This window comes from Sorghum bicolor, chromosome 1 (assembly GCF_000003195.3).
Source record: "Sorghum bicolor cultivar BTx623 chromosome 1, Sorghum_bicolor_NCBIv3, whole genome shotgun sequence".
NCBI lineage: Eukaryota > Viridiplantae > Streptophyta > Magnoliopsida > Poales > Poaceae > Sorghum > Sorghum bicolor.
In genome coordinates, this window is record NC_012870.2 from 13,258,119 (window position 1) to 13,280,059 (window position 21,941).

The window sequence follows — 21,941 nt, forward strand, 5'->3', positions numbered from 1 at the left end:
TAAAACATCGATAACTTTTAAATTGTTGAGTTTGCAAATGTGAAAATTATATGAATAGATTTATCTTGAAAAACACTTTCATAAAAGTATACATATATCATTTTTTTTAAATTTTTTTTGTAAAAACAAGAGGTTAAAATTGTGTTTTTGAGACCATGTCGCTCCTCTAGACGACTTCTAAATCCTATACGGAGGAACTATATAAAGAGCATTTTCTATGTCACCACAGAATATTCCAAGATGATGAGATATAACCATCCCAGTGATTTTCAGAATGCAGAGGATGCATGTATACCTTGCCAATAAAATACCAGAATCATATAATTATTTTTTCATGACCTGGAAATGGAACCGATGAATGAAAACATATAAATATGCCCTTGATTTCCCACCGTACCGGTTGCAATCCAACAGCGACCGGAGGTCGTCAGAAGCTACAAGGCGGCAGGGCGGCCCGGCTGTGCCGGCCGCCGCAAACGTCTTTGTATGAACAGCAACTGGACAAGGACGTTCGGTTTTAGCTAGCGAAGTACCTCTGCTGTATATGGAATTTTGACATGTATGTGCAAGCAGCAAGCATGAACGTTAGCAAGTGTTGACCGTAAATCATAGACTTAATTAGTCCAGTACCAGGTAGTTTGTCATGTCTTTGTTTCTCAATGCCAAGTATAATAATTAACTAAGCATGTGGTGGAACTAAACAGTTATTAATCATCCAGTAGAAAAAAAAAAGAGAGAGAAAACACGTACTACGCTGAGAGATAAAAGCGTATAGAATGGTGATATAAGTGCACTTAGACCTTCACTTAAAAATTCAAAAACTTTTTATAATTTTTTTGTCATATCAAATCTTCCTGTATATATATATATATATATATATATATATATATATATATATATATATATATATATATATATATATATATATATATATATATATATATATATATATATATATATATATAATATTAAATGTATTGTGTCCGAGACGAGCGGTTTTTATCTAGGCCACTCGTGGCACTATCGTGAATGTTCGTGTTGCCGCCGGGGACGGCAACACCGCCGCTGTTGACATCTGATGTACGCCACCACCCTGGACCTGATGAAGGCTGGAGCACGACGGGAGGATTTTCCCCGAAAAAAGCTGGGGTGGTCGTCGCTGGTTCCGTCGTTTCCGTTCCGCGGATATTTTGCGCGCCTCCCTCGATCCGATCCCCTGCGGAGTCGGATCCCATCCCCCAGCGGCTCCTTTCCGCGTCTCGGTCTCTCGTGAGCTCGTCACGTCTCGCTCAGCTCTCTCGCACCTGTCCACGGCCCGGAGCCCCTGTCTCCCTCTCTCTCCTCCCAGTCCCAGGCTCCCAGCTCTTTTGTGGGGCCAGCGCAAAGCGGCCGGGCCGACGGGCGGCACCATTCGAGCTGGCCCCCTCGTGCCGTGCCCCATGCTAGCGGTAGCGGGAATCGAATGCTGCGTCCTGCCGTGCTGGCCCTCCCGAGCACCAAAGGGCCAGGTCAAAATGGTAAACTGACGTGTTCCTTCGAAACTGACAATTTTTTATACGTGATAAAATTTGAAAGCATATCATAATATAAAGAACATATCATAATGTGAAAAATAAAAACGGTTTTCTTGAAATATTTCCGTTCTGTTATTTTCAACTCTTGTTTTTACTTTTTAATTGTTAAAAATGTAGAATAATTTTGAACTGATCGTGTTTATTTTTTATTTTGTTTTCGAGCGTTTTTTATCGTTTTCATCCGTGGCTGGGCGAGAGACATGGGTAGCCCAGCAGCAGCAACAAGGCTCATCGACGGCACTTGACACGTCCTAGTACTAGTAGGCTCTGTACCTGATCAGATACGCTCAGCAAACAGATCACATCCGCCGTGCTGTGGCTGTGCTGGAGAAGGAAGGGGAAGAAAAGAAGAAAAAAAAAATCACAGGTTCCACCGAGGCAACCGAGTTCTTTGTCCCTTTCTGAGTTTTTGTTTGAACTATTCATTGTCCGACACGCTTCAAGATACCCTACACAATTCTATTTCAAGGATCTCCACAACTCCCTCCTATCCTGTTATGTACTATAGCATCGTTAAAAAAAAATCATAAGGATCAATCTTTTTAACGTTACTCAAATCATATAAGAATTTGTTAGAAGTAAATTCCTTTAACGGGTTCATCCATAGTCTTAGGGCAGAATAGAATGGCCTTTTAATTCTATACCTTTGATTTCACTATGACTATTAGTAGAATAAAAGGTACAGAGTCAAAAGGCCTAAAGGGTACAGAGTCAAAAGGTCATTCTATTCTGCCCTAAGACTATGGATGAACCCGTTAAAGGAATTTACTCCTATCAAATTCTTATATGATTTCTGGTCTGGATGACATTATGAGAACTTAGAAGTGTGGGGGTATAAACCCCTATACCCTTACGGCTAGACTTCGGCCAGGAGGCTTGGTCCATTACGAGACGAGTTCAAGGCTTGATCCGACAACCTGGAGTTTCGCGCAAGGAAACAAGATGTGGAGATCAAACAGGATTCTAGTCGGTTAGAATAGGAATTAACATCGAATTATCCATGGCAATTGTAACCGACTAGGATTAGTTTCCAGATCCGTAACCCCGCCCTCCAGACTATATAAGGAGGGGCGAGGGACCCCCCTAGGACATCATATTCTCTCAGCACAAATCAATACAACCAGACGCAGGACGTAGGTATTACGCCAACTCGGCGGCCGAACCTGGATAAAAAGCTTGTCCGTGTCTTGCGTCACCATCGAGTTCGTAGTTTGCGCACCGTCTACCGATAAACTACTACCGTGGGTATACCCCAAGGTAGACTGCCGACTAGCTTTCGTCGACAAGAAGCCTGACGCTTTAAGAAAGCAAAGAATCTCGAATAGAATGATTTTGAATATCAATTTCTTGGTAAAAAAAAACTTCGCCCAATTTTGTTCATAAGTCAGGTCGGCTGATACGCTTTAAAAAGGTTCTAGTTCTATATATGTATTCCCTTTCTAGTCTTTCTCCTTTGATGTTGCAAAGTTGAAACCAAAAAGTATTTACTTTCATGATGTTTCCAAACACTTCCAATAAAACCCTCTTGTAGAAGTATTTTAACAATGTTTTCGGTAATATTTGTGGATACTACTCGAATATTTTTTTTATTCATGTATGCGTTTCTTATAGAGGTTAGTACTGCACCAGAATTCTTAGAGAATATCCAAATACCCCAAAGAGCTAGCTATATTAGAGTAATTATATTAGAATTGAGCCATATAGCTTCTCATTTGTTATGGCTTGGACCTTTTATGGCGGATCTCAAGGCACAAAGTCCTTTCTACATGTTTAGAGAGAGAGAATTGATATATCATCTATTTGAAGCTGCTATAGGTACAAAAAAAAACTAAATTAACCAGACTTGCCTGATGTTGAGGCAATCTTTGCTTGCACAATATGTAAAGAGGCACGGGCTTGTCTCTCTTTCCAATGAAAAATCTTTTTGTGTAATTCTAAATGTGAAGCAAGTCTTCATATCTTATTGGTGAAACTGAGTGTTTGGACAAAAGTTTTTCCGTCATCCCATTTTGAGGACTCACAAAAATTCCTTAGATAGTACCACAATCTCTTCTACGTACACTAATATGTTGAACTACTTCAACAAATGTATGTGTAAGATAGCCAGCATTTGATCTAATTAGACATTTTTAATTTTTCTTAATTTTTTAATTTTTCCACTCTAGAATATAGAGCGGACTGGTTAAAAACAGAAAATCCTATTTAGTATAATAATTGGATAATAGAGCCTCTACCCTATCAACGCATAGAGAGAGAACAAAATCTCGATAAATACATATTCCTATTACTAGTAAAAAGATACAAATTAAAAGAAAAGAGTTCCCGTGGTCCAGAATCTACAAAATTTTTGTTTGGAACATGAAATAGCTTGTATCCATAGAACATCTGGCGTACAAAAATCATAAGGATCATTGTTTTTAATGTTACTCTTCACGTTCTAAAAAAAAGCATAGGTCATTTGAGAGTCAAACTTGTCTGAGTTTAACTGAATTTATAAAAAAAGATGCTTCAACATGTACAATGTTATAAGTTAATTTTATTAACTATAACATATGTCTTTGTAATATATTTATTTGGTATCAAAATGTTTTTTCTACAAACTTTATTATTAAAGTTAAAAGATTTCACTTAAAAGAAAATACCTAAAATTGACCTATAGTTTAAAATGAAGGTGCTAGCTATTGGCTCACTATTACCAATTAGACTAGCAAACGTGTTTACGTGTCCATTCGTTACAATAGAACACACACCTCACTGTGTGGTTACTTGGATAATTTGTGCCTTAAATACTTATGTAACAATTGTGTCGCCTAATTCAATATGTATTAATTGAAATATGTACCATCGCTAGACGCACAAACATGTGGGGTTTCAGCTCGTATAAGACTGTGAATGTGAATCCGTGTGAAATTCATATCATAAGAGACGCGAGGGCTTTTTATAGAAAATAAAAAAAGATGGATACAAAATCAGTTTGTTTTTTTAATAATAGACATAGATGTATTGATAATGTAATACCATTTATGGATCCATAATAGACGCACATTTTTCTTACTATCAAGCTATAATTTTCATAAAATTTGCAGTGAAAGTCCCATCTTCTACCTTGTGTCATCAATACTCAAAAAAAGCCAAAAAAAAAACATATATTTCCCATCGGAGAGAGTTATTAAATGTCTCACAACCTGTAAAGGTGCGGTTGTACAAAAGACACTTCTCAACCTTTTCATTTCTTCAAAGTCCATCAATTTAAACCTTCTTTCTGGATCTAAAATACGCAAACCACTGTGATCCTAACTTGAAGCTACTATATAAATACAAAATGCCAATGACAGGAACTAGAAGAGGCACAAGGGCGCCATATATATACACACAAACAACGTACAAGACTCAACCACTCCCTCTTTTATATACCTTGGCACTACCAAGCCAGCCCCTGTAAACAACCAAAGCCAAAAGAGGCGGCTTGCCCGGCCTGCCCGTCGCCTTGGCCCTTGGTGCCGCGCGCCATGGCCGGCACCAAGAGCAAATCGTCCACCAAGGCCGGCTCGCCGCTCCTCGGCAAGTACGAGCTCGGCCACCTCCTCGGCCGGGGCAACTTCGCCAAGGTATACCACGCGCGCTGCCTCGCCGGTGGCGACCCCGTGGCCGTGAAGGTGCTGGACAAGCCGGAGCTGTCCGCCACGGGCATGGCGGCGCGGCTCCTGCGCGAGGTCTCCGCCATGCGGCGCCTGAGCCACCCCAACGTGCTCCGCCTCCACGAGGTGCTGGCCACGCGGTCCAAGGTGTACCTCGTCATGGAGCTGGCCCCGGGCGGGGACCTACTGTCCCGCCTCGCCTCCCTGCCGTCGCGGAGGCTCCCCGAGCACGCGGCGCGGCGCGTGTTCCTGCAGCTGGCGTCGGCGCTCATCTACAGCCACGCGCGCGGGGTGTTCCACCGCGACGTGAAGCCGCAGAACGTGCTCCTGGACGCCGACGGCAACCTCAAGGTGTCCGACTTCGGCCTCGCCGCGCTCCCGGACTCGCTCCGCGACGACGGCCACCTGCACACGGCGTGCGGCACCCCGGCGTTCGCGGCGCCCGAGGTGCTCCGCCGCAAGGCCTACGACGGCGCCAAGGCCGACGCGTGGTCCTGCGGCGTCATCCTCTTCGTCCTCCTCGCGGGCCACCTCCCCTTCGACGACGCCAACATCGCCGACATGTGCCGCAAGGCGCACCGCCGGGAGTACACGGTGCCACGCTGGGTGTCGCAGCCGGCGCGCCGACTCGTGGCGCGCCTGCTGGACCCGAACCCGGCGACGCGCCTCGCCGTCGCGGAGCTGGCCAGCCACCCCTGGTTCAAGCGCTCGCTCAGCGTGGACTCCCAGCTCGGGGGCCTGCTGGGCGGCCAGGCGGAGCGCGAGCTGGCGTTCCAGGCCCCGCCGGCGCTCAACGCCTTCGACATCATCTCCATGTCCCCCGGGCTCGACCTGTCGGGGCTGTTCGGCGAGAGCAGGCGCAGCCGCGAGAAGCGGTTCATGACCACGGCGTCGCCCGAGCAGACGGTGGAGCGGCTCGGGCACGCCGGCGCCAAGCTCGGCTACTTCATGGTGGGGAAGAAGGGAGTGGAGCGCCTGCCGCTGGGCGGCCTGTCGGGTCTCGTGGCCATGTCCATGGAGATGTCGGAGGTGTCGCACGAGCTGATGCTAGTGGAGCTGAGGCTGGAGGGCGGCGACGGCGACGAGGCCGATGCGTTCGGGTGGGAGGAGCTCCGGGTGGAGCTGGGCGACGTCGTGACAGCATGGCACGTGTGCGAAGAAGGTTGATTCGCTCGCAAGAGGAGGAAATGCGATATCGAGAAGCAGGATCAGAATCCTTTCGTGTAGGAGATCGAGGGGAAGTGTATGTATAGTAGTACAGTAAAGTGCGTATCATGTACGTAGAATTAGTTGGCTAGGACGCACTGAAGATGTGTGATGTTGTAACTAGATTGGTAGGTTCAATCAATCTAATATGTGATGTTTGGGAATTGGGATGATAGTTGTTGTCAAATTAATTAGTACTAGACCTTGTTCAATTTATGTGTGATGTTTGACAATTTCAGTCTCTACAGTCTAAACGGCACTCCATTCAGGCCTTTGCGCAGTTTTCCAAGAACAATGCTTGCAGCAGCTTAGGAGTTTCCACAAGAATCTTGCAAGGATTTCAGAGGAAACAGCTGGATTCCAGAACACTGGAGCTCTCAAGAAATTTTTATAAAAGCGGTGGCAATAATGGTTAATACCATACACAGTAGGTATACATACATGCCTGCCATACGTATAACCAAGCAGGCACCTGCAAAGCTGCAAGCACCAAAAGACTGCAACACCAAATCGTCCAGCTTCCAAGTCCAATCGAATGGAGCTCTCCAAACATGACTGCACATTCCCATTGTTATGGACTCGTGGTCTTCCCTGACGACAGCGGCTGCCAAACCGCAGCAACGCGTCCAAATGCAGCTGCACCCACCCAGCCGCAGCTAGCTTAGAAGCTAGTAGGAAGAAACATACATACTCCTACCCTCCTCCCATGATTTAGCTATCAAGTCAATTCTTTCTTGTCTATGGAGTATGGACCGGGGTGGCAAATCATTTACAGTCTACCATTCCCGTCCATCCAACTAAGGTTTAATTAAGGTGGTGTCCAACTCAATCTCACCTGCTTTAATTTGCTGAAGAATATCACGGCATCTCAGTTATGATTAACGCGAAGAACCATAGCGCAAAAGGTTGACAGATACACCGGCTGACATACAGTACAGTGAAAACTCATTGGTGCAAGTCCTAGTCGGTTTGCAGGCAATGAGGCAACGCACTCAAACACAAGGGAACTCATTGGCGTGCGCGTGATCAAATGGAAGTCGAATGGAGAATTTAAAACGGGGATCTAGATCACATCATCTCCAGTGACTTCTGGGCGCCAGCACCAAGCTCATGACGAGGATAAACATGTGTCAAATAGAACTCCGTGGAAACCACACAAGTCATCCTATTAAACACGTCAAATGCAGACCCACATAAAGGCATGCAGAACTCTTTCATCAGGCACTTCAAATTTGCCAGATCGATGCATGCTGACGCTTGAATGAACTTGTTATTTCAAGTAGCAGCGCATCGGCAGGCAATTGCAAGTTGTGGCCTGCTACTAGGTAGCTAGTGGATGGATGTGTGCTAGATGGCGACGAAAGCGAGAATGGGTAAGAACCCGGAGGAGAAAAAGGAGTGATGATCCTGACATGGACGTCGTCGATCAGGGGAAACGAACAAAACAAGGTCGATCAGGGCCATCTGGGGTATGGAAAAATGACAATGCAAGTAGCTTGTATCCTTGTGCTGAATTATTAATTACTTCTCTATGAACAAGTTGAGCTCGGTAGTCGGCAGCTATACAATTTCTCCCTTCTGACGTCCTCATCAGCCTGTAAAGTGGTGAAAGTGAATTGAGCATGTAATTGAAGGTTGGTTTGACTAGATGCCCTAGCTAAAACGCCGGGTTTGGACATAGATTCATCAAGAGAAAGAAGCTCCGGTGGAACTACATGTGCAAGGAAAGCATGGCCATCTTTTGGTCAGGCCATCTGTTCCACAAGAAACCAGTTTTGGATTCAGATATCAGAGACACCATGATAATTAACACACACCAGAAGGAAAACAAGAGTTCTTGTTCGCCTTGATCTCGCCATGTCTTGAGCCAGCCTAACTATTGGCCGCCCTTCGTTAAGCTAAATAAACGAGGAGGCCGGCTAAGCATGCATGAATCTTCATATACGCACGAGGGCATGCTGCGTGCATACTATTGGCCGGGAAGAATATTCCTGAAAGCATGTGTCGCTCAAGAAGTCTCTGACCCGGTCCCGGAGAAGGCTCTCCAACTACTACGTACAACTTTAACCAACTGATCGTCTGTGGATTAATGAGCTAGGAGATCACGTTTCTTACTGTCAACGCAAGACATCCAAAACTGAAGACGAACGATACCTAACACCCCCCTTGCATTAGTGCAGAACTGTGTTGTGTCGTCGTCTTGCTGCCATCGTGTACTGGATTAGTCTAATTGTGTTTAAGCATCTCACCTCCCATTGGTCGTGAAGTAGGAAAGGTTCTCCTCCCGACCCTCTAATGCCAAAGAAAACAAAGGAGCAAGATCAAGTGGTCGCAATCAGAGATGTACAGTTGTACATGCATGTTCTGGAATCTGATCAGTGGACTCAGCAGCGTGCGAATCAATCAGTCAAGGTGCTAAAAAAGTAGCTTGAAATGTACACGCTTCTTCATCTTATTATGTATCTCATTTTGTGTGAGTAAAAAAAAGACAGGTAAATGACAAACTTGTAGCAAGTTCTTTTTTTTTTGAGATTACACAGTACGACGCAGACACTCAACACGCACGCACACTCACCCCTATGAACACACGTACGCAAACCCTACCCCTATGAGCACCTTCGAAGGACTGAGCCAGCAAATCTTGAAGTTCACGAAGTCACCACAGGCGCACCACAGGCGTCTCGATGTCGACGGGCACGTCGCCTACCACTTAATGCGTAGCGCCGGAAAATCCTAGAATAAATCCAGAATAAAGTGCCGCACCCAGAATTTGAACCCTGGGTGGGAGCCCCCAACCAATGGCCTTTGCCATTGCGCTGTGAACCCCTTGGCACTTGTAGCAAGTTCTTGTATACTAGTGTATAGCGCACTCAAAGAGAAGGAAGCTTTGAAAAATACTCTACGAAAAGATATGCAAAGACAAATAGGCCCAAAGTTCAATTAGACAGTCCAATCTCGAAACACCCCACCTTTGTTGGGATTAGCGATTCATCTTGGCCCATCAGGCCCAACTGGTGCAAATTCAATATGGGCTGGCTCAATCACACCCTTGGTCTCCCAGGCTAAGCATCGGCGGCCCACTTTGCATCCAACGGCAACGCGCAACAAAATGGGCACCGTGTTTACACGAGTTGCACGAGCTCGTTCGTCCGCCACCATAGAACGCTATCCCATCTTCTCACTTCACACAAAAATATCCGCGTGAGTGCGTGACCCCGACCTCCCCCTCCCACTCCGAGCAGCAGCAGCAGCCATGGGGATAGCCGTGGTGGCTCCCGTCGCGGCGGCCTACTCATGCTCCTCTTCCTCCTCCTCCTCCCTCGCCGCGCCGCCGAGGGCGGCGAGGGCGGCGAGCCGGGCGCACGTCGCGGCGGCCGGGATGTCCTCCAGGGCGTCCTCTTTCGTCGGGGGCGGCGGAGGCGGCGGGCTCGCGGCGGTGGCCGCGTCGGTAGCCGCGCGGCCCAGGAGCGGGGCGGGCTCCCGGGGAGGCGGCGCGCTCGGGTGCAAGTGCCTCTTCGGGCTCGGGGTGCCGGAGCTCGCCGTCATCGCCGGCGTCGCCGCGCTCGTGTTCGGGCCCAAGCAGCTCCCCGAGATCGGCCGCAGCATCGGAAAGACCGTCAAGAGCTTCCAGCAGGTGAGGGTTGGGGTATGAATTCTAATAATGGCGTGGTCGGTAGAAGCTTGCAATTTGTGGAGGATGATGCGTGTGCCGTACTGACAGTGGTTTGACTGGCGGTTAGCACTTAGCAGCTGCGGAAACTAGTAACCCCATTTTGCTCGTGATGCTCAATCTGTGAGGCATTGCTTTGGTAGCACTTTTAGGTTTGGTTGCAACTCTTTCCTGATCCCCTGATCTGTAACTCTTCCCAAGTGGTACTGTTCGGTACCCACTCCTATGCAATGAAAATCCAGGTGGATAAAGTATACTTTCCCCTCAATTGACCGTATAAAAATAAGGTTTGGTTGCAACTTCGAGGATTTTGGTTCTCCATCCGTTGCAAATTATAGGACGTTTTGGCTTTTCAATATATATTGGTTTTACTATGTATTTAAACATAATGTATATCTATGTGTACAACAAAAGTTATGTATCTATAAAAAACAAAATGTATTATAATTTGGAATGGAGGGAGTAGATAATAATGTTTAGTTTAGGAACCCTGTGACCTATAAATATAGTGACCTAATATAGCGCATTCATTGCTTTTTAATTGTGGTTTTTAGAAGCACTTTTTTTGTTGTCTCCATGGCTCAAAACTTCATTTTTGAGATTCCTTGCAGAAGCTGGGATATTAATATATTCCCTTTTCAAAAAAAAAAGCACATTCATTGCAAATTTGCATTTTGGCTCAGTTGTGTTGTTGAACGTTTAGTGGGATAATGCCAATGGTAGGAAATACGGCCTGCTTCCTTTTGGCCTCACTTGTCCAAGAATTTGAGGGACTGATTCACCTTAGCATGCTTTTGTGCTCTGTTTTCTGAAGACAAGCTACTGATTGAGTTTTCTGATCAGGTTATTATGTCCTTCTCCATTTAGTAAAATTGTTCAGTGATCCATCTAACTTCTCTCTCAGGCGGCTAAGGAGTTTGAGTCTGAACTGAAGAAAGAGCCTGGGGAAGGGGACGATCAACCCCCACCTGCGACCCCCGCGGCGGTAAGTGGTGGGGAGGAGAAGAAGGGGCTTGAGGCATCAAGCAGCAAGGAGAGCACGTGAGGATCCATCAAGTGTTGTGAGTTAGTGCTGTTTATGTAAAACTGTATTCTGGACTTCTGGAGTTAGCATCAAATTCCTGTCCTTTTATTTTGACAACCTCACGGTTTCAGGCCATTGTAGCAATATTGTTTCTAGTTTGTACCCGGGAATATGAATAACACCTTGCTGTGTTCAGTTATGAGGCTGTTATATATTATTTTTCTCTCTTCTTAAACAACACAGGAGAGTTATGTGTCATTTCGTTAACAGGTGGGTGTTCAATCCCTCCCAAACAACCCTGACCAAAAAACCGACTTACTGTTTGGATGCAAAGTATTTTTGAAGTGTTAAAGAGATACTATGGTTTTTACAAAATACTTTGGTTTTTAAAAGCTACTAGTAGATGTTTGGATGCAACAAATCTTGTAGTTCTAAAACCATAGTTTGGTCTCTTTTTAGAATTTTAGAAACTCTACTCACGATCTCTTTTTTCTAAACCATGCTTTTGTGTATCTTTAGCTTATAAAACCACAGTTTTATGATACTACAGTTTTTGGAAACTGTGTCATCCAAACGTAGTAGCACTTCATGTTAGGCTTAGCATCCTCAAACCACAAGCATTTCCTCTTGGCAACCATCTAGTAGCACTTCTATGTTAGGTATACTGTCATCCTGAAGCACATAGCATTCTGGTGCTTCCACACTTGATAAAGTCATAAAGCTTACCGAGCAAACACACAAGGAATGAGAATGTGCTGGATTTTTTTCTTTGCCTGATTGAAGATATCGACCATTATTTATTATTGCAATTGTCAGTTAGTTGTAGGATTTGCCTTTTATACTTCCTTATTATTCTAGTCAAGTGCATTTTTAGATTTCATTCAAACCAAATTATTTTAAATTTGACTAATTTATAAAAAGTAAAGCCAGAAATTATGATTCTAAACAAATATACTTTAAATATATATTATATGATAAATTATAAGGGTGTGTTTAATTCCCCATGAAATGCAAAATACAAAGGAAGGATGAAACCTAGAATATCAAATTTTTTATAGGTGTGTTTATTTCCATCTAAAATACCAAAATTTTCAGGGTCCAAAATACATGAAGGGGGTGTTTAGTTCCCCTTTTCATCCCAAAAAAAATTAGGTTTTGGTCTATTATTTTGCATAATGAAACTAAACACTACACAAAAGTTTTAGAAAAAAAATGGCTATTCTCCATTTTGGATTTTGGCCTCAAGAAGAAGAAGAAAAGCCCAAAAAAGCCTCAAGAGGGCCATAATGAGGAAAATAAATTCAGTATTTTGGATGGAACTAAACACAACCATGAAAATTTTGCTATTTTGTATTTCATCATTCTAATGTAGTTGCATTTTGTTTTCTGCATTCTATGAGCATTCTATGAGTAACTAAACATGCAGGAAACTGCTCTTTTAGGCTTTGCAGAATGTAAAATGGCAATTATTTTGTTAAAAATTTTGGATGGTGTTTAGTTTCATTCTACACAATGATGAGCTAAAATCTAAACATTTTTTTTGCCTAAATATAGAACTTTTACCCTAAAAACCAAAAACTTTTCAAGATTCTCCGTCACATCAAATCTTGCGGCACATGCATAAAGCATTAAATATAGATAAAAACAAAAACTAATTGCACAGTTTGTCTGTAAATTACGAGATAAATCTTTTGAGTCTAGTTATTTCATAACTAAATAATGTTTGTCAGATAAAAATGAAAGTACTACAGTGGCTCAACTCAAAAAAAATTTGGAAACTAAACAAGGCCTAAATATATTCGATGATTTGGTGACAGAAGTGGACTCTTCTCGGGATTTGGGAGTGAGGGCTCGAGTGCATTGTGATTTGTGTTTTTTTTAAGAACCTGGGTCTTGTTTAGTTCCTAAAATATTTTGTAAAATTTTTCATATTCTCCGTCACATCGAATCTAGTGGCACATGCATGAAGCGTTAAATATACATAAAAGAAATAACTAATAACACAGTTTACATGTAATTTGCGAGACAAATCTTTTAAGCCTATTTAGTCTATGATTGATAATATTTATCAAATATAAACGAAAGTAATACTATTTATATTTTGTAAAATATTTTGAAAGTAAACGAGGCCCTAGTATGCGGCCCGCATGACAGCCACAGCGGCAGCTCGTGGGCCCCACGCGTCAATGACCGCCGTGGCAGGTTCCGGGTGAAAAAGGACCCACGCGGCCACGCCCCGAAATAAGCTCGCAACGCCTCCAATCTCCGGAAGAGGTGAAAGCGGAAGCCGGAGAAAATATCCCCATGGCTATCCTCGCCGTCGCCTCTCCGCTCAAAACCCTAAACCCTAGCCAGGCGGACCACAGCCGCATCCGCCTCTCCTCTTCCCTCCTCCGCCTTCCGCTCCCGGTGCCACGATGGCGCCGCCTCCGGTGCTCCGCGCAGTACAGTGAGGCGGCGGCGGCGCCGCCCACGTCGACAACGACGCCGCGGCCGGCGGAGATACCCTGGAGCAAGGAGCTCTGCAACTCGGTGCGCCTCATTGGGACTGTGGGCACCGAAGTCGAGCTGCGGCAGCTGCCCAGCGGCTCCGCTGTTGCGAGGGGCCGCCTCGCCGTATGGAAGTCGGCCACCGAAACTACATGGTATTACTGATTTGATTGGTGCCAACCGCTAGGCATTGCTAATTCTCCTTCCATTTCTAGCGTCGACTATTTATGTCCCTATTATTGGGGGCCGGCCGGCAGTGCTTCGACTATCTGTCACTTGTTGGTCACTCGTAGTAGGCTTGTAGCTTTGACCTTTGAGAGTGTGAGGGAAGCGTGGTTCTTGAGAGGTCGGCAAAGCCATTGGGTAATATGTTGGCTAGAGCGGTTTGTGCAATTGGTGGATTGTAGCAATAAGAAAGATGATTGGTAAGACCATGGATTTGGGTTTTGTTTACGGACAGTGTAGTTGTGCCAAATTGTTTTGCTGCTTATACAGCGAGGTCAGAAAATGCCAATGAAATTGTGTAACAATTCTTTATTGCAACTGAGTTTGTACTTTACTTAAATAGGGACTTTATTTTGAAGCAGTGAATATTTATCAGTATATGCCCTTAGGCTGTCTGCTACCTGCAATTTTTTTTCTTACAACCTGACAAGATTCAGTAATCAATTTCTGTTGTACTCTCTGTTTCAAAGGTGTTGCCTAGGTGTCCAGGCATATCCATCTTGCCTTGGGGAACAGTGTTAGCTCTCGATTGAATGCCTAGTCACCTTTGAAATCATGATTGTACTACGATGATAAACAAATGAGTTTCAATTTCTGAATACCTATTGTATCAACAATTTAAGCATTAAACTGAGTTCTGACTCCTGAGGCTCTCCATCAATAATTAACACCACAAGCGCGACACACAAACACACACCAAGCAAGCCCAAGCGTGACTGCATGAGTTATTGATATACATATTTCTAGCTATGCAGATACATAATACTGCCTTTTACATCCTCTCAGAGCCATAAATGATGAGTATTTTTAAACTGAAAAATACAGTCCTAGCAGTACTTGTTGTTTAAATGTTTAATGGGGGTCACCTTACTATAGGGTAACTCTACAATTCTGGGATGATCTGGCTATTGTTGCCTCTGAGCACGTTAAGAAGGGTGACCGGATATTTGTTTCTGGACGGCTTGTGTCAGATACTGTTGATGAGGGGCCTGAGAAGCGGCATGTTTATTACAAGGTATCATCTTCATCTGGTTTACATTCTCATTTTCATTATCCCTCTTTTCTGTGATTATAATGAAATTAATGGGTACACTCTTTCTCAGCTTGCAGTTCAACAGTTGAATTTCATCGAGTCCCAGCCAGTTCGATTATATGAACCAGAGGCAAGCCAGGATGCCCCAGGTATGAATCTCAGTTAGGCTGTGAAGCCTTTTTTATCATAAAATTGCTGCCTTTACCATTCTTGTCTGCCCATATTTTTGTGAGATATAGTTGTTTGTGGCCTGTGATGACATGTTCCACTTTTTTAAACATCAATAGAATTGTTTGGACTGCTGCCAACTATTTTGGAACATTCTTAGACTACTATTTGGTTCCTGGTCAATCTTTTTTTTTAGAATTGCAACTTCTTGATTGCTTGTGTTTGATTTGTATTTGATATGTGCTTTTAATTATCTATTAATTACAGTGGACTCTTAACTGCATGCATGGTTAATTAGTTTGAAGCTTAAAGTAATGAAATATAGCTTATGCATCTTCTTAGACTGGCGCATATCACTTGCATTCACTGTTTGTACATGCGAAAAATCGTGCTAGTAGTATGTAATGGCCCTAGTTAGCTGCAACTGCAAATAATACAAGCGAGACCAGTACAGAAAATAAATGCAGTGAGAATCAAGTTAAGTTGGATTGAAAGCTTCTGGGCAAGTGTTTCCTACTTTCCTGTATCCACAACTCTGCAAATGTTTCGGTTAGGAATCAATGGGAGAGCTAATTTTCCACTGGCTTTCCTGTAATATATAATTTGATATGCTGTTAACCTTGCTACTATGCCCCCTCGTTTATATGTATGTGAAAGGAAACATTTCTCATGATAGATCCCATTAAACAGCATGCTTTCTGCCAAAGTTTCAAATTTTGTTTTTCTGGGTGCAAGGTAGGTAGTTGTCTCTAGAAAGGAGCAGAAAAGGACTCTTGCCTGCATCATTCTTGAGTACTCTTGCAGAAGCAGTTGTTTGATTTAGCTGACTTTCTCCAGTTCATTAAATGTTTTATTAGCCAATGATGCACATACTTGGTTCTAGTTAGCTGCTTATTAAATGTAATGAAAATTCATAAAAGGTAAAAATTAACTTTCGTTTTTTGTTGAATCAAAGGTGGAAGGCGTGCTGATTATTTTAACTCTACCTCTAATTCAACTGAGGATAAGAATAGGGATAATATGAGCTCTTCTCGATCAACTGAAGAGCTGTGGCAAGCGTTCTTTGCTAACCCTCTTGACTGGTGGGATAACAGGACAAATAAGGTTAGACTGGGATTGTTTAAAGTTATAACTACTTGTCATTTACATGGTAACAGTTACCTTGCATGTGAATAACTTAAACCTTCATTTTGAGCGTATGCTAATTTGCAAACATAAAAAAAAAATACAGAACACATGAGAAATCTAGAACCAAGAAAAGAAGTTCAAATATTTACTGAGGGAGAGGGATATATGTTCAGTAGAGTGGTGAATATTGAGACGGAAATAATAAACAGCCAAATGCGGTTATGAAAGATATTAATTTTTTGTCTAGTGATTTAATGCTTAAGTTGTGCACTTCTTACTTTAAATTTAAGACTAGTGTACTAGAAAGGGTTCTGCAGCATTTTGTATGTTGGAGTTATCTTCTGACCTTGGAACCTACCCTTATTTCCTTCCAATTTAACCAGAAGAGACTACTAAAGTTTCTAATTTAGAACAGTGGAAATAAAATATCTAAGTCATAGCTTAATGAACATAAGTATAGTGGCTGTAGTACTGCTTGAGTCGTGCAATTGAATTTAGTTGGTTTAATCCTGTTGTATAGTTTTCCTAAACGCTAAACGGTAAACAGTCGGTCACCTCCTGTTTAGTCATTATTCGGGCTAAACAGACCATTAAATGGGCTAAACGGATGATTAAACGGAAACAGTGTACCATTGTGTAGCGTTTACACAGCGTTTAAACGGCCTAAACGACCATTTAGGCGAACAGTGGCTGTATATGTCATACAGAATTAAATATCACTTGTCCATCGTTCTGAATCTATAAAGAAATCTAGTACAAATATCAAATTAAATTCAATTTGGTGACAAGAGTTCAAGACCTGTTATCGGTACACGACACTTCTATGCTAACGTTTAGTGTGCTTTTTATAGAGATAGACTTGATATTTACATGGTTTTTCTTAAACCTTTTGTTTTCATATTCATGTACACCAGATATGCTGTCATGTGTCAAGCAAATAATAAATAAATGCAATGAATGGACACTGACTAGTTTGGTCCATATTTTAAACTGAATCGTCTCCAGTAGAAGCTAGAAGCTACTTTGACTTTACTTCATAATATACCTTTCAGAATGATCATGTTGTTAGGTTGATGTATTTGTTTATTTACTTCAGTAATTTGTCTATCGATTTATTTGGAAGAGGTCTTCTCAACATTTGCTTGACTTATGACCTTAAATAATATGAACAGAAGAACCCAAGGTATCCAGACTTCAAGCATAAGCACACTGGTGAAGCACTATGGGTTGACGGGAGGAACAACCCCAACTGGGTCATCTCTCAGCTGGCTGTTTTGGACTCAAGAATGAGTTCTCTGCAAGACAATGGGAGAAAACCAGTCTCTTATATGTATGCTGATGAGTTCATGACATTGGACGGCAATCGGTAGTCTTTATGAAGGAGGAAGCTTCACAGCCCCCACTTTTTGTGCAGCTTGGCTGGCTGTTATGGCGAGATCGTGCTGTCGGAGTAGCTAACTCATGCTTGCTGTCCAGAGTTGAGTGTTATTGTACATATCTGAGCGGCTCTTCAGAGTTGAGTGTTATCGTAGATCTGTTAGTAGTGTTAGCAGGTTTGTGACATGGTTTTCAAGTTTCAACTGTGCTGTTACGTCTAGTGGTAATGTGTAAACCTTGGGTTGCCATGTTCAAATTTTTATGTTTTTGCTTGGAAGGATTTGCAGATAAAATGTCACATTCTGCTGAGCTGGATTTGCAATACTATCTACATACACATGTTCAAAAATGCTTACAAACAGTCCGGTGTCATGTACGCGGAGAGACGAAGATCGAGTATACCGGCCAGCAGTTGCTGAATCAAGTCTGAAGCTTGCATCTTTCCGTTGACGCGTGCCGCGTGCGAGAATGCGTGATCATTTCCGCCAGGGAGGCAATCTAGTGCCCTATTCCTCAGGTAGCCGGTAGAACAAGAGCATGGGATTTTTGCAGGTTGGTACCCTTGGGCCTTGGCGTCATAGGGAACTGAAACGGAAACGGGCGTCATAGACAGGGAACTGAAACGGGATTGCTCATCTTCGCGCTACCCGAGGAGTCTTTGTTTTCCTTTCATTGTTCAGCAACTCCTAGTAAATCAATTTTTAGAGTTGTCTTAAGTCAAACAAATTTCGATTGAAATTATATAAAATAACACAAATGTTTATGACAACAATGAACGTGTTATAATAATATTTAAGGTGTATCTAATATAATATTCCAATTTGGAATCTTATAATGTTCTTAAATTAAAAAAAAGAACAACTCTAGAAATTTTATTTATTTAGGGATGGAGGGAGTGGATAGACGAAGACTTCCAGATAGTTTTGGTTTAATGCTGTCTCTGAAGACCGAAGCATTTTGTTGGGCTAGCTGGGCTGGCTCTGGGTCACTCATTGTCGTCTGTGGTTCCTCTCTTAAACTGGGCTCCACGGTGTGAACCTCGTTACGCTTTCAATATAAGCTGGGCCGGTAAGCGGCCTTTGGTCTAAAAATAATTTTAGATTTGTTATGGCTCGTGAACAACTGAACTGCGGGCTGTTATCTCGCTTTACCGCCAGATTTCTGATTGCCTGTGATGCAAAAGGAGCAGACATTTACCTGCATCCAGTCCAGAGTGGCAGATACAGCCGGATCCTATCTTTTGACGTATATCGTGTTTAATTTTACACCCAAATCATCATGCATACCTTCTTGTGAATCTCATTGTCATGGCACATACAAGGTGAATCACCAAGGTATATATGTATGTATATATATATACAGTTATTATACACTGATTTCTTTCCCCTACACTATCATGGACATGGTACCCCTCTTGCCTTGTCGGACGACGTGAATCTGCGCTGAAGCATTTTCTATGGGTGCAGCAGATGGACCTGCCGTATCTCCAGGCGTCATGCACGCCAGCAACCATACACACCGCAGCATCCCAGAAGGTAGACGAATACTACAGCTGCTAGCAGAGCTCCAAAATTTTTATATATGCCGTATTTCAGGGACAGGCCGGGAGGATATTGACTTGGCTATATATTTTTATTTCTCTTCTGAATGACAGATAGCCGGATAGAGACCTGGCAACCAATCAGCCATATAGATTAATTAACTAGCAGTTCCCTGATGCCAATGGATGCTTCGGTGATGCAGCTCTCATGTGCGGCCACATGCTCGGTGTCCGCCGGTGCCTCGACCGGTGCATGTGTTGACAACAGAACGCAGTTACGCAGGCAGGTCGTCGGCGTTGTGTCTGCGCTGTGTTTCCTTGACCCATCGAATCGATCGATCTCGGTGATAACCTTGTTTTCTTGTTTGACTGACTGAACTCGGTCACTCACATTGGTTAATTTGTGGATCTTGAGATTGACCACCGTCAGATTTTAATCCTCGGGTCGCACATGGACATGCCAGGCTGATTTGAATCAGAACTTTTCGTTTCAAGTCAAACTGGATCATTTAGAACAAGTTGCTCTTTTTTTTTTTGGCTGATAACATGACTTGCGGCGTGGTTAATGTCAACTGCTGTAGAGTCATTGTTTCATGTCGGCTGATTTTGGTGAATAAGCTCAAGCGAACAGATCAAATGGGGAGATTCCAGTTTTGCATTTTGGACAGGCTACATATATATATGTTGCAGCTTTGATATTAGCCTGTTCTTCTGTATATTTGCCTTTGTGTCACCTTGATGAACAATCTTACGATGACATATATCAGATCCAAAGACATCTACCAAGGTATCTCATATATAACGCCATGAGCTGACAAGACATGGCATCAGAATACGAAACGAAGGCATCAAGACTCAAGAGAAGCACCAGCTCGATCAACGAAGGCTTCAAGTAATTAATAAGGGATCAACGATCAATATAACTGTATTGTTTCGTTTGTACAAACACATGGAGAGTAAACTGAAACAACCTCAGCATGCATCTCCTTTGTGCTGCTAAAAAGACCTAATCGTCTTACAGAATCAAAGCCGCACACATCCGTGTATGCGCTTCGAAACACCAAGCTCATCCTTCGGCTTGGGGATCCAACCAGAAGAACAAAAATAATGAAAACGAAAAAAAAAACAAGAAGGTCATGACAACATATTGTCCGATCCGGTCCTCAGATCAGATGGATCTTCATTGCCTCGCTGATCCCAGGCCTGTGGCTTCAGATCTCTTCATGATCCTCAGCTTCTTGCAAGTGCTAGTGAACATCCTGCAAATTACATAAAGAACATCCTGATGATCAGTAATCTTGTTGGTATATATATATATCCTCTCAGAAATCAGAGAGAACAGAAGATGAAATTAATACTACTTACTCGAACGGCACGTCTCCGACGAGCATGAGGTCGCCGTCCTTGTCCTCGTAGGTGACGGCGAACTCGGACAGGTTGGCGCTGCCGCTGTTGGAGGAGACGAACATGGCCTCCAGGGCCTCCCGGAGCTCCCTGTAGCCCTTGTACATCCTCAGGTCCACCTTCCTCAGGTACGGGGCGCCGTCCATGCTCACTTTGACGAACGAGCCGCCGCCGACGCTGGCGGTGGTGTTCGCGGCGGCTACGGATGGCGCCGTGCAGCTGGGCGACGCCGCCGCCGCCTCATCTTTGGCCGCCTGCTTGCTGACCTGCTGCTTGCTGCTGATCGCCTGCTGGAAGCAGCTCTTCCGGTACGACCTCACCGGCGGCCAACCGACCACGGGCGCCCTGCAAGAACGAATCGAAGTAGCTAGCGCGTGAGAATCTGATTGCAGAGCGAGCTGCCACGAGAGACAGTTCTTTCTGAAGACTTTGGTGCTCTGTCTGATCTACTCACTTGGCTGCTGGGGGTGCTGCCTCGGCGTCGTCACGCTTGTTTGTTGCCTCCTCGGCGGCGGCGGCGTCCTCCACGGCGGCATCGGTGGTGGCGCGCTTCTTGCCCCTAGGCGTCGTCGCCTTCACCTGGCTCTGCAGGCTGCAGCTGTCGTCGACGGTGCCCGGCAGTCCAAGCCTCAGCTCGGTCGCCATGAGGTCTCCCACAACGGTGGTTTCCATGTCCCCAACTACTTGTGATGAACACGTACTCCTCCGGCCGGCGAAGAGTAGTTCTCCTTCTCTGGTCGCACAGGCTTGCAGCTACCTTGATCTCGCTCTAGAATGAATGAGATGGATGTGATGATGAGCTGGTGTTGTGTGCTTGGCCTCGGTGCGCATGTTTTATAGGAGGGAGGGAGGGGAGGAGAGGTGGCCAGCCAGCCAGCCAGGGAACAACCGATCGAGGGGGAGCGAGAGGCGACACGGACACATGCATGCAGCGACGACGACGTCCTGGGCGTGGGCGTGGGCGTGGGCTGTGCTGCGAGGGTGACGGCGGGGGCGCAGCCACGAGCGGCCTGCCGGGTCGGCCGGCGACAAGGATTCCTCGGTCGACGGGGTCACGGCGAGCCGGGGCCGTCGGATCCGGAGGCAGCCCATGTGGCCGCTGGAGAGGATACACAAATCATGTCTATAGTGTACACACATATAGTATAGTACTATAAAACTATACTGTATGTTTACACGCTGGGTGGCTTCCCTTTGGCCATGAATCTAATCATGCTATGCACATATATATCTAATCTAATTTGCTCCATTAGTTGGACCCAAATGGGGTGGCTGGATACGCGGTTTTCCGGGTCCCGGGTTGATTTTTTCAATTCAGCCAAGAACATGGCGTGTTAACGGGTTGTCGCTCGTGACGGGTTCGGTTTGTAGGATTTATTTGGCGATCCGATTTTATCATCGGTTCCAGATCACTAATGCATATAGTTGGGTGTAGTGATACGATCTGAGGTATGCTTATCGGTT

At 44.2% G+C, this 21,941-nt stretch overlaps 3 protein-coding genes across 3 annotated transcripts; 2 read left to right on the top strand and 1 right to left on the bottom strand.

The window, feature by feature from the left end:
- LOC8062472 (CBL-interacting protein kinase 7) lies at window positions 4,930-11,350 on the top strand. Its single transcript, XM_002464161.2, has 3 exons — window positions 4,930-6,374; window positions 9,871-10,052; window positions 10,993-11,350. Exons 1-3 carry the CDS (start codon window positions 5,084-5,086, stop codon window positions 11,131-11,133), a joined length of 1,614 nt encoding a protein of 537 aa, XP_002464206.2. The 5' UTR covers window positions 4,930-5,083; the 3' UTR covers window positions 11,134-11,350.
- On the top strand, window positions 13,359-17,882 carry LOC8062244 (protein OSB2, chloroplastic). Its single transcript, XM_002464162.2, has 5 exons — window positions 13,359-13,757; window positions 14,704-14,842; window positions 14,931-15,009; window positions 15,984-16,132; window positions 17,329-17,882. The coding sequence occupies exons 1-5, from the start codon at window positions 13,417-13,419 to the stop codon at window positions 17,524-17,526; spliced, it is 906 nt and encodes a 301-aa protein (XP_002464207.1). The 5' UTR covers window positions 13,359-13,416; the 3' UTR covers window positions 17,527-17,882.
- LOC8062245 (auxin-responsive protein IAA12) lies at window positions 19,946-21,307 on the bottom strand. The gene is made up of 3 exons (XM_002466735.2): window positions 20,932-21,307; window positions 20,439-20,822; window positions 19,946-20,332 (listed from the first exon to the last, which is right to left on the bottom strand). The coding sequence occupies exons 1-3, from the start codon at window positions 21,147-21,149 to the stop codon at window positions 20,254-20,256; spliced, it is 681 nt and encodes a 226-aa protein (XP_002466780.1). The 5' UTR covers window positions 21,150-21,307; the 3' UTR covers window positions 19,946-20,253.

What these genes read in the sequence shown, in the direction of transcription:
- LOC8062472 (XM_002464161.2), top strand. Translation starts at nt 5,084, where the DNA reads ATGGCCGGCACCAAGAGCAAATCGTCCACCAAGGCCGGCTCGCCGCTC. An exon ending in ATGGCACGTGTGCGAAGAAG is followed by an intron (nt 6,375 to 9,870) that starts GTTGATTCGCTC and finishes CCGCGTCGGTAG; the next exon opens with CCGCGCGGCCCAGGAGCGGG. An exon ending in CCGTCAAGAGCTTCCAGCAG is followed by an intron (nt 10,053 to 10,992) that starts GTGAGGGTTGGG and finishes CTTCTCTCTCAG; the next exon opens with GCGGCTAAGGAGTTTGAGTC.
- LOC8062244 (XM_002464162.2), top strand. Translation starts at nt 13,417, where the DNA reads ATGGCTATCCTCGCCGTCGCCTCTCCGCTCAAAACCCTAAACCCTAGC. An exon ending in TCGGCCACCGAAACTACATG is followed by an intron (nt 13,758 to 14,703) that starts GTATTACTGATT and finishes ACCTTACTATAG; the next exon opens with GGTAACTCTACAATTCTGGG. An exon ending in AGCGGCATGTTTATTACAAG is followed by an intron (nt 14,843 to 14,930) that starts GTATCATCTTCA and finishes ACTCTTTCTCAG; the next exon opens with CTTGCAGTTCAACAGTTGAA.
- LOC8062245 (XM_002466735.2), bottom strand. Translation starts at nt 21,149, where the DNA reads ATGGAAACCACCGTTGTGGGAGACCTCATGGCGACCGAGCTGAGGCTT. An exon ending in GCAGCACCCCCAGCAGCCAA is followed by an intron (nt 20,823 to 20,931) that starts GTGAGTAGATCA and finishes TCGTTCTTGCAG; the next exon opens with GGCGCCCGTGGTCGGTTGGC. An exon ending in GTCGGAGACGTGCCGTTCGA is followed by an intron (nt 20,333 to 20,438) that starts GTAAGTAGTATT and finishes TGTAATTTGCAG; the next exon opens with GATGTTCACTAGCACTTGCA.